The following is an 11,572-nucleotide window of genomic DNA, read 5'->3' as shown; positions in this document are numbered from 1 at the left end:
TAGGTGGAAGACAAGGCTAGATGGAAGTCAAGGCTAGGTGGAAGTCAAGGCTAGGTGGAAGTCAAGGCTAGATGGAAGTCAAGGTTAGGTGGAAGTCAAGGCTAGATGGAAGTCAAGGCTAGGTGGAAGTCAAGGCTAGGTGGAAGTCAAGGCTAGGTGGAAGTCAAGGCTAGGTGGAAGTCAAGGCTAGGTGGAAGTCAAGGCTAGGTGGAAGTCAAGGCTAGGTGGAAGTCAAGGCTAGGTGGAAGTCATGGCTAGGTGGAAGTCAAGGCTAGGTGGAAGTCAAGGCTAGGTGGAAGTCAAGGCTAGATGGAAGTCAAGGCTAGATGGAAGTCAAGGCTAGGTGGAAGTCAAGGCTAGGTGGAAGTCAAGGCTAGGTGGAAGACAAGGCTAGATGGAAGTCAAGGCTAGGTGGAAGTCAAGGCTAGGTGGAAGTCAAGGCTAGATGGAAGTCAAGGTTAGGTGGAAGTCAAGGCTAGATGGAAGTCAAGGCTAGGTGGAAGTCAAGGCTAGGTGGAAGTCAAGGCTAGGTGGAAGACAAGGCTAGGTGGAAGACAAGGCTAGATGGAAGTCAAGGCTAGGTGGAAGTCAAGGCTAGGTGGAAGTCAAAGCTAGATAAATGCACCAGGCAGAATCGTCACATTTGAGAAGAAAAGGTCAATAGTATGTGTGAATGAACCCAGTCAGAGAGACTCACCACTGCGATCTGCAAGGCCTCCGTGTATCACCCGGGCTATGAATATCTCTCCTGTTTCCTCGTCCCTCTTTATCGTGGCTCCCTGGTGGGTACAAGATGGAATAAAGTGATCACATGCATTTTCTTTGACATTAAAAAGTGAAATCCCTAATTGAAGTGGTCTGTGTGAATGGAGACTAGACAAGTTCTGGTTCATGGGAAAGAGGAAAGCGACGACGATGGACACGATAACGATGGACAAAACATGCCCTGTCAAGCCGATGGAGGTAGTGATGCAGGTAGGAACAGATGTGATCAGGAGGAAATTAATGATATGAAACAGCAGGGGCAAAGGAGGCAGATGATGATGATGGTGGTGATGATGGTGATGAAAAGTTGAATCGAATTTTTGATTATGAAGAGATGCCAGAATGTCAGACAGAGTAACCAGTAACGGGGTGGAGACAAGATTAAAGGAGAGATAGTAAGTAAGTTATACACTGCAATGAAGGGATGTACCGCTTTACCTTTGACTGAGATCACAGGAGGTCAACTGTCCAAATACAGGAGGCAGAACACTAAGGACGATAACGCCGTCAACTGAATTCAGTCTATTTACCTTTTCAAGGTTGGGTTTGTTGTTGAAGACAGCAGAGCAGATGAAAGACGAGAGGAGACAAGGATCTTTGAGTGTTACTTCTTCTTCTTCTTCTTGTTACTGGAAAAGCATCCTGTGGTGTTCTGGTCCTCCTCTGCTCTAGAACTCTCCAGTGTTCTAGATCCTGAACCAGAGAACCCGTTGGAGAGATGTCTCTGTAGAGGACCACCGATGGTCACCCTACTCTTACTGCTGCCGTTCTGACCCGAGACCGAGGAAGACTTCCTGGAACTTGGAGGTGAGAGGTGACTATCCATATAGGCACAGGAGGAGGAGGAAGAGGAGGAGGAGGAGGAGGAGGAGGAGAAAAAGTGGCTAGGGGGAGGAGATGGGAAGAGTTTGACTCGAGGTCGAGGTGGAGGAGGAGGTGGAGGAGAGGGAGGTGAAGGGAAGAGTATGGTTTGAGGAGGAAGAGGAGGAGAGGGAGGTGAAGGGAAGAGTATGGTTTGAGGAGGAGGTGGAGGAGAGGGAGGTGAAGGGAAGAGTATGGTTTGAGGAGGAGGTGGAGGAGAGGGAGGTGAAGGGAAGAGTATGGTTTGAGGAGGAGGTGGAGGAGAGGGAGGTGAAGGGAAGAGTATGGTTTGAGGAGGAGGTGGAGGAGAGGGAGGTGAAGGGAAGAGTATGGTTTGAGGAGGAGGTGGAGGAGAGGGAGGTGAACGGAAGAGTATGGGTTGAGGAGGAAGAGGAGAGGGAGGTGAACGGAAGAGCATGGGTCGAGCAGGAGGAGGAGAGGGAGGAGAGGGAGGTGAACGGAAGAGCATGGGTCGAGCAGGAGGAGGAGAGGGAGGAGAGGGAGGTGAACAGAAGAGCATGGGTCGAGCAGGAGGAGGAGAGGGAGGAGAGGGAGGTGAACGGAAGAGCATGGGTCGAGCAGGAGGAGGTGGAGGCGTGTCGTGAGACTTGGATTCAATAATGAGTTCCTGTAATTTATCGACCACCTCCACTAACAGGTTGAGAGCTAGAGCATTCTCATCCACGCTATCTGATATCAGCTGTGTGGCGGACACCATCTTCTGGCCCAGGTCACGGACATCACTACTGCTGTTCTCTATGCTGCTGGCTACAGCCTGGACCGTACTCTTCAGCTCGTTCAAGCTGGGCTGCTCAGTCATATCCAGAGAGCGGTCCCTGCTAACTCCGTTCTGGGAGCATAGCCAACTCCGACGCCTGGTCATGGGGCTAGAGGGAGCCGTCCGAGCCCGTGGGCCACCACTACTACTACTACTACCAGGAGTTAGGATTATACGCGGGTGGTCCCCCAAAGCGGAGTGACAGACGGGGGACTTAGTGATGGTCAGGCTGATGGTTGGGACGGGGCCCTTCCAGTGAGAGGGAGGGAAGGTATAGTCTTCCTTTCCTAGGTCGTAATTCCTGTTTTCTCCGTTCTGTTTGTCCTCAGGCGAGGTTTTATCTCCACAGGCGGACGAGGAAGACAGTCGTAGAGGTTAGAGATCAGAGGAGAAGATGGAAGAGAAAGAAAGCAGAAACATTCATGATCATTAACAAGAAGATCCAACCCAGCAGAAAGAAGTAACGAGGCACAGTGATGATGAGGACGAATCACTCGCATTTAAAAATACTTCCTGGAAAGGAAAGTGATAGAAAAAGTAATGAAAATGACAAGATGAAAATCTGAAGCATTACAATACACTAACACGTATTGTAGTTGCTTCCTGTGTCCTCTCTGTCTTCTTACCATCTGTGTATGCAGGGCTGCAGACAGAGGGAGCAGAGTTGTTCAGGCCTCTCTCCCAGAGGTCTTCTGTCTGGCGACACAGCTTGCAGCTGCCTATCGAGTCATAGCGAGGAAGGTGTCGTGACCCGATGGACTCGAAGCGCGGTAGGGGCCGGGACTGACCAGGGAGCAAGGGGGCCAGCAGGTCAGCAGAGGTATAACTGTCCCTGTGCTCCCCTGACCACGCTCTCCTCCCACGGAACAGTCTCTCGAGGGTGACCCGCCGCAGGCTGTCCCAACGACTACGGATAAACCCTCCACTGGCACTACCTCCTCGTCCACCGTTCTTATAAGTAGAGACAGAGTCTGGGTTTAAATTAGGACTAGTACCCTAGTCAACAAGTTAACAGCCCCCCAGGGATGAGACAGAAGTCTTTAGGGAAGCTACGAGAGAGAGAGAGAGAGAGAGAGAGAGAGAGAGAGAGAGAGAGAGAGAAGCAGCCACTACAGTTCATTACAGATTATAGCATCTGATTTGTCCTCAGAGTGACTACCAGACAGTATAAATAGAGATGGACTGTTTTGCATGTTCACGATACTTACGCCACAGAATATTCCCCATGAGAACGTAACTATAGCTACTGTGAGTCGTCATCAGTAACGAGTTTATTGCCTTACCTCCTCACGCCATTTGCACACACTGTAGTTGCAAATGAGACGTTGCAGTTTGCAGCATTTGCAGTTGTAAATGAGAACTTTTTCTCAACTAGCCTACCCGGTTAAATAAAGGTGAAATTTAAAATGTAAAATTAAAAACAGTAGTGTAATGTGTGAGTGTAACAGCATTGTGAGGTGGGATTGTAGAGTTCTAGTAGATGTATTTATTTACCAGAGGCTGTTTGTTCTTGACCAGACAGACAATCCTCATGGCCTCCTCGTCCTCCGGCAGGTCCTCAGGGAGAGGAGGGAGAACTGGCTCGTAGTCCGTCTGGGCCACCATGTCATGGGCTGAGAGGAGAGCCTGGGAGAGGAACAACACAGGCAGTCAGCCAGCAAGTAGGCCAACTAGTCAGTCAGTCAGTCAGTTAGCCAGTTACCCAATCAGTTAGTCAGTCAGTCAGTCAGTTAGCCAGTCAGTCAGCCAACCAGCCAGTCAGCTAGCCAGTCATTCAGCCAGCCAGCCAGTTAGCCAGTCAGTCAGCCAGCCAGTCAGCCAGTCAGCCATTTAGCCAGTCAGCCAGTCAGTCAGTTAGCCAGTCAGTCAGCCAGTTAGCGAGTCAGTCAGTCAGCCAGTCAGTTAGCCAGTCAGCCAGTCAGCAAACCAGTCAGTTAGCCAGTCAGCCAACCAGCCAGTTAGTCAGTCATTCAGTGAGTCAGTTAGCCAGTCAGCCAACCAGTCAGCCAGTCAGTCAGTCAGTCAGTCAACCAACCAGTCAGTCAGTCATCCAACCAATCAGTCAGCCAGTTAGCCAGTCAGTCAGCCAGCCAGTCAGCCAGTCAGCCAGTTAGCCAGTCAGCCAGTCAGTCAGTCAGTTAGCGAGTCAGTCAGTCAGCCAGTCAGTTAGCCAGTCAGCCAACCAGCCAGTTAGTCAGTCATTCAGTGAGTCAGTTAGCCAGTCAGCCAACCAGTCAGCCAGTCAGTCAGTCAGTCAGTCAGTCAGTCAACCAACCAGTCAGTCAGTCAGTCAGTCAGTCAGTCATCCAACCAACCAACCAACCAGTCAGTCAGTCAGTCAGTCAACCAGTCAGTCAGTCAGTCAGTCAGTCAGTCATCCAACCAACCAACCAACCAGTCAGTCAGTCAGTCAGTCAACCAGTCAGTCAGTCAGTCAGTCAGTCATCCAACCAACCAACCAGTCAGTCAGTCAGTCAACCAACCAGTCAGTCAGTCAGTCAGTCAGTCAACCAACCAGTCAGTCAGTCAGTCAGTCATCCAACCAACCAGTCAGTCAGTCAGTCAACCAGTCAGTCAGTCAGTCAGTCAACCAGTCAGTCAGTCAGTCAGTCATCCAACCAACCAACCAGTCAGTCAGTCAGTCAGTCAGTCAGTCATCCAACCAGTCAGTTAGCCAGTCAGTCAGTCAGTCAGTCAACCAACCAGCCAGCCAGCCAGCCAGCCAGTCAGTCAGTCAACCAACCAATCAGTTAGCAAGTCAGTCAGCAAATCAGCCAACCAGTCAGTCAGCAAGTCAGCCAACCAGCCAGTTAGACAGTCAATCAATGAGTCAGTTAGCCAGTCAGTTAGCCAGTCAGCCAACCAGTCAGCCAGTCAGTCAGTCAACCAACCAGTCAGTCAGTCAGTCATCCAACCAATCAGTCAGTCAGTCAGTCAGTTAGCCAGTCAGTCAGTCAGTCATCCAACCAGTCAGTTAGCCAGTCAGTCAGTCAGTCAACCAACCAGTCAGTCAGTCAGTCAGTCAGTCAACCAACCAGTCAGTCAGTCAGTCAGTCAGTCAGTCAGTTAGCCAGTCAGTCAGTCAGTCAGTCATCCAACCAGTCAGTCAGTCAGTCAGTCAGTCAGTCAGTCAACCAACCAGTCAGTCAGTCAGTCAGTCAGTCAACCAACCAGTCAGTCAGTCAGTCAGTCAACCAACCAGTCAGTCAGTCAGTCAGTCAGTCAGTCAACCAACCAGTCAGTCAGTCAGTCAGTCAACCAACCAGTCAGTCATCCAACCAACCAACCAACCAGTCAGTCAGTCAGTCAGTCATCCAACCAGTCAGTCAGTCAGTCAGTCAACCAACCAGTCAGTCAGTCAGTCAGTCAGTCAGTCAACCAACCAGTCAGTCAGTCAGTCAGTCAGTCAGTCAGTCATCCAACCAACCAGTCAGTCAGTCATCCAACCAACCAACCAGTCAGTCAGTCAGTCAGTCATCCAACCAGTCAGTCAGTCAGTCAGTCAGTCATCCAACCAACCAGTCAGTCAGTCAGTCAGTCAGTCATCCAACCAGTCAGTCAGTCAGTCAGTCAGTCATCCAACCAACCAGTCAGTCAGTCATCCAACCAACCAACCAGTCAGTCAGTCAGTCAGTCAGTCATCCAACCAACCAACCAGTCAGTCAGTCAGTCAGTCAGTCATCCAACCAACCAGTCAGTCAGTCAGTCAGTCATCCAACCAGTCAGTCAGTCAGTCAGTCAGTCATCCAACCAACCAACCAGTCAGTCAGTCAGTCAGTCAGTCAGTCAGTCATCCAACCAACCAACCAGTCAGTCAGTCAGTCAGTCAGTCAACCAACCAGTCAGTTAGCCAGTCAACCAACCAATCAGTCAGCAAGTCAGTCTGCAAATCATCCAACCAGTCAGTCAGCAAGTCAGCCAACCAGCCAGTTAGACAGTCAATCAATGAGTCAGTTAGCCAGTCAGTCAGCAAGTCAGTCAACCAGTCAGTTAGCCAGTCAATCAGCCAATCAGTGCGTCAGTTAGCCAACCAGTCAGTTAGCCAGTCAGCAAACCAGTCAGTCAGTCAGCAAGTCAGCCAACCAGTCAGTCAGTTAGCCAGTCAGTCAGCCAACCAGCCAGTCAGTCAGCAAACCAACCAGCCAGTCAGCAAGTCAGCCAACCAGTCAGATAGCCAGTCAGTCAGCCAACCAGCCAGTCAGTCAGCAAGTCAGCCAACCAGTCAGATAGCCAGTCAGCAAACCAACCAGCCAGTCAGCAAGTCAGCCAACCAGTCAGTCAGCCAACCAGTCAGATAGCCATCCAGTCAGTCAGTTAGCCAGTCAGTCAGTTAGCCAGTCAGTCAGCCAACCAGTCAGATAGCCATCCAGTCAGTCAGCCAACCAGTCAGTCAGTCAGTCAGTCAGTCAGTCAGTCATCCAACCAACCAGTCAGTCAGTCATCCAACCAACCAACCAGTCAGTCAGTCAGTCAGTCATCCAACCAACCAACCAACCAGTCAGTCAGTCAGTCAGTCAGTCATCCAACCAACCAGTCAGTCAGTCAGTCAGTCATCCAACCAGTCAGTCAGTCAGTCAGTCAGTCAGTCAGTCAGTCAGTCAGTCATCCAACCAACCAACCAGTCAGTCAGTCAGTCAGTCAGTCAGTCAGTCATCCAACCAACCAACCAGTCAGTCAGTCAGTCAGTCAGTCAGTCAGTCAACCAACCAGTCAGTTATCCAGTCAACCAACCAATCAGTCAGCAAGTCAGTCTGCAAATCATCCAACCAGTCAGTCAGCAAGTCAGCCAACCAGCCAGTTAGACAGTCAATCAATGAGTCAGTTAGCCAGTCAGTCAGCAAGTCAGTCAACCAGTCAGTTAGCCAGTCAATCAGCCAATCAGTGCGTCAGTTAGCCAACCAGTCAGTTAGCCAGTCAGCAAACCAGTCAGTCAGTCAGCAAGTCAGCCAACCAGTCAGTCAGTTAGCCAGTCAGTCAGCCAACCAGCCAGTCAGTCAGCAAACCAACCAGCCAGTCAGCAAGTCAGCCAACCAGTCAGATAGCCAGTCAGTCAGCCAACCAGCCAGTCAGTCAGCAAGTCAGCCAACCAGTCAGATAGCCAGTCAGCAAACCAACCAGCCAGTCAGCAAGTCAGCCAACCAGTCAGTCAGCCAACCAGTCAGATAGCCATCCAGTCAGTCAGTTAGCCAGTCAGTCAGTTAGCCAGTCAGTCAGCCAACCAGTCAGTCAGTTAGCCAGTCAGTCAGTTAGCCAGTCAGTCAGTTAGCCAGTCAGTCAGTCAGCCAGCCAGTCAGTTAGCCAGTCAGTCAGCCAACCAGTCAGATAGCCATCCATTCAGTCAGTTAGCCAGTCAGTCAGCCAGTCACCCAGCCAGTCAGTCAGCGAGTCAGTCAGTCAGTCAGCCAGTCAGTCAGTTAGCGAGTCAGTCAGCCAGTCAGTCAGCCAGCCAGTCAGTTAGCCAGTCAGTTAGCCAGTCAGTCAGTTAGCCAGTCAGTCAGCCAGTCAGTCAGCCAGCCAGTCAGTAAGCCAGTCAGTTAGCCAGTCAGTCAGCCAGTCAGTCAGTTAGTCAGTCAGCGAGTCAGTCAGTCAGTTAGCGAGTCAGTCAGCAAGTCAGCCAGTCAGTCAGTCAGTCAGTCAGTCAGCCAGTCAGCAAGAGGAACACAGATAAACAGAGGGAAGTCCTATAGCCTCTTTCACAATACTAAGCCAAGCTAAACTGAGCCAAGCTGTACTTCACTGGCCATTTTACGCATCTACAATAGTTTAATGTTCGGGTTAGCACGCTAGTGTTCGGGTCAGTACCCTAATGTTCAGGTTAGTACGCTAATGTTCGGGTTAGCACTCTAATGTTCGGGTTAGCACGCTAGTGTTCGGGTTAGCACGCTAATGTTCGGGTTAGCACGCTAGTGTTCGGGTTAGCACGCTAGTGTTCGGGTTAGCACGCTAATGTTCGGGTTAGCACGCTAGTGTTCGGGTTAGCACGCTAATGTTCGGGTTAGCACGCTAGTGTTCGGGTTAGCACGCTAATGTTCGGGTTAGCACGCTAATGTTCGGGTTAGCACGCTAGTGTTCGGGTTAGCACGCTAATGTTCGGGTTAGCACGCTAATGTTCGGGTTAGCACGCTAGTGTTCAGGTTAGCACGCTAGTGTTCGGGTTAGCACGCTAATGTTCGGGTTAGCACGCTAGTGTTCGGGTTAGCACGCTAATGTTCGGGTTAGCACGCTAGTGTTCGGGTTAGCACGCTAATGTTCGGGTTAGCACGCTAATGTTCGGGTTAGCACGCTATGTGGGAGAAGGCCACACGTAGTCTAATCTGTTCTGACAGTAAAGACCCAACGGTCTGAATAAGGTGAATGAAAGCTCCCACAGTTTACCTGTAGATGGGGGGACTTCAGTAGACTATAGAGCTGTCTGGCCTCTGGGGATGGGGCCGGTACTGCTCTGATGTTGGACAGGATCTGTTAAACAGGCATACAAACAATCCCCAGACCAATACCATTAGCTGTCATTCATGGTGTGGTGGGCTGCACAGACCAAGTCATCTAGTTCTCTGTCGGATAGTGGGTGTACGTCCTAAATTCTACCCTATTCCCTATATAGTGCACTACTTTAGACCAGAGCCCTATTCCCTATATAGTGCACTACTGTTGACCAGAGCCCTATATAAGGAAAAGGGTGCCATTTCAGACACTTCCCTAAGAGTCTAGTGTACTGACCTCGTGAGAGAGACCAGAAACATAGGGCAGGTAGGGACTGGGTGGAAACCTTCTGAACTTCTGCAGACACTCGTAGACCTGTAGAGAGAACAGACATGCAATACAATGCATCTTTACCTGTTCATTATACAGAGACAAAACAAGACAGATAGGCACTAGGTATGGCATTAAACAGGGTTGGCGTAGCGACTACAGTAGAAAACACCAAGATAACATTAAAGAGGGCTAGCGTAGCGACTACTGTAGAAAACACCAAGATAACATTAAAGAGGGCTAGCGTAGCGACTAAGATAACATTAAAGAGGGCTAGCGTAGCGACTAAGATAACATTAAAGAGGGCTAGCGTAGCGACTACTGTAGAAAACACCAATATAACATTAAAGAGGGCTAGCGTAGCGACTACTGTAGAAAATACCAAGATAACATTAAAGAGGGCTAGCGTAGCGACTACTGTAGAAAACACCAATATAACATTAAAGAGGGCTAGCGTAGCGACTAAGATAACATTAAAGAGGGCTAGCGTAGCGACTAAGATAACATTAAAGAGGGCTAGCTTAGCGACTACTGTAGAAAATACCAAGATAACATTAAAGAGGGCTAGCGTAGCGACTAAGATAACATTAAAGAGGGCTAGCGTAGCGACTACTGTAGAAAACACCAATATAACATTAAAGAGGGCTAGCGTAGCGACTAAGATAACATTAAAGAGGGCTAGCGTAGCAACTAAGATAACATTAAAGAGGGCTAGCGTAGCGACTACTGTAGAAAACACCAATATAACATTAAAGAGGGCTAGCGTAGCGACTAAGATAACATTAAAGAGGGCTAGCGTAGCAACTAAGATAACAAGCATTAGATACACATCATTCTTGCAGAGTACTAGCGACTAACCGTAAGAGCTGCTAACATGTACCATGTCACTATCATGTATGTCTCTGTATGTATGTATTAAAAAGGTATGGATTAAAATGTATGGATTATTAGGTAAAATCAGCATATATGGTTGATAAGAAGCTAACTAACACTTAGAGATGTCATTATGGTAGTATTATATGCAGAAGGATTAACAAGATGTATGACCAAAATCTGGGTGATGTATGTTTGGCTCATAAAGGGTTGGATTAATGGTCAGATGACAGAGACTGTATAAAAAAATAAAAAATAAAGATGATAGATTTTTTTAGCAGAGACTGTATAAAAATAAAGATTTGAGACCTTGAGTAGAGACAGTAGCCAGGGGGCACTGAGGAGGCTGTAGAGGACTTCAGACCCACTGATGTCACTGTGGATAGCCAGCCTCACCTCCTCTATCACACTGGACAGCATCTCTGTCAGACCTGGGGGGGAGAGAGATTGAGATAAAGACATACAGCAATTTATATTGAGATACGAAACAGAGACAGGCAAAGACAGACAGGGACGGAGACAGGGACTGGAATAGAGACAGGGACAGACAGAGACAGGGATGGAGACAGAGATAGGGTCCGGAACAGAGACAGAGGAAGGGACAGAGACATGGACAGGCGGAGACAGGGGCAGAGACATGGACAGAGACAGGGACAGGAGGAGACAGGGGCAGAGACAGGGACAGGCGGAGACAGGGACAGAGACAGGCGGCGACAGGGGCAGAGACAGGGACAGAGACAGGGACAGGAGGAGACAGGGGCAGAGACATGGACAGGCGGAGACAGGGACAGAGACAGGGACAGGAGGAGACAGGGACAGGCGGAGACAGGGACAGAGACAGGGACAGAGACAGGGACAGGCGGCGACAGGGGCAGAGACAGGGACAGAGACAGGGACAGGAGGAGACAGGGGCAGAGACATGGACAGGCGGAGACAGGGACAGAGACAGGGACAGGAGGAGACAGGGACAGAGACAGGGACAGGAGGAGACAGGGGCAGAGACATGGACAGGCGGAGACAGGGACAGAGACAGGGACAGGCGGAGACAGGGACAGAGACAGGGACAGGCGGCGACAGGGGCAGAGACAGGGACAGGAGGAGACAGGGGCAGAGACATGGACAGGCGGAGACAGGGGCAGAGACAGGGACAGGCGGAGACAGGGACAGAGACAGGGACAGGAAGTGACAGGGGCAGAGACATGGACAGGCGGAGACAGGGGCAGAGACATGGACAGGCGGAGACAGGGACAGAGACAGGGACAGGAAATGAGACAGAGACAGGGACTGGAACAGAGACAGGCAGAGACAGGGAATGGAACAGGGAATGGAACAGAAACAAGGACCGGAACAGAGATAAAGATAGGCAGAGACAGAGACAGGGACAGGCAGAGACAGGGACTGGAACGGAGACAGGGACGTAGTCAGCCAGAAGAAGAGACAGAGACAGGGATGAGAGACAGGGAATGGAACAGAGACAGGGACAGAGACAGAATGAAGAAGAGACAGGGACATAGACCTAAACAGAAACAGAGACAGGGACAGACA

The 11,572-nt window shown here is 50.1% G+C and overlaps 1 protein-coding gene across 1 annotated transcript in view; it reads right to left on the bottom strand.

The window, feature by feature from the left end:
• The window catches only part of mpp4a (MAGUK p55 scaffold protein 4a), a 31,284-nt gene extending 20,726 nt beyond the window's left edge, over positions 1 to 10,558 (bottom strand). Inside the window, exons 1-5 of the mRNA XM_029702015.1 lie at positions 10,337 to 10,558; positions 9,122 to 9,199; positions 8,780 to 8,863; positions 3,899 to 4,030; positions 698 to 779 (exon numbers count right to left, since the gene is read on the bottom strand). Of these exons, the coding sequence (XP_029557875.1) occupies positions 698 to 779; positions 3,899 to 4,030; positions 8,780 to 8,863; positions 9,122 to 9,199; positions 10,337 to 10,489 (529 nt within the window). The 5' untranslated portion in view covers positions 10,490 to 10,558. The remainder of the gene's footprint in view (positions 1 to 697; positions 780 to 3,898; positions 4,031 to 8,779; positions 8,864 to 9,121; positions 9,200 to 10,336) is intronic.
• Positions 10,559 to 11,572: the final 1,014 nt, after the last annotated feature.

This window comes from Salmo trutta, chromosome 20 (assembly GCF_901001165.1).
Source record: "Salmo trutta chromosome 20, fSalTru1.1, whole genome shotgun sequence".
NCBI classification, from domain to species: Eukaryota; Metazoa; Chordata; class Actinopteri; order Salmoniformes; family Salmonidae; genus Salmo; species Salmo trutta.
This window is presented reverse-complemented; position numbering and strand designations above follow the sequence as displayed.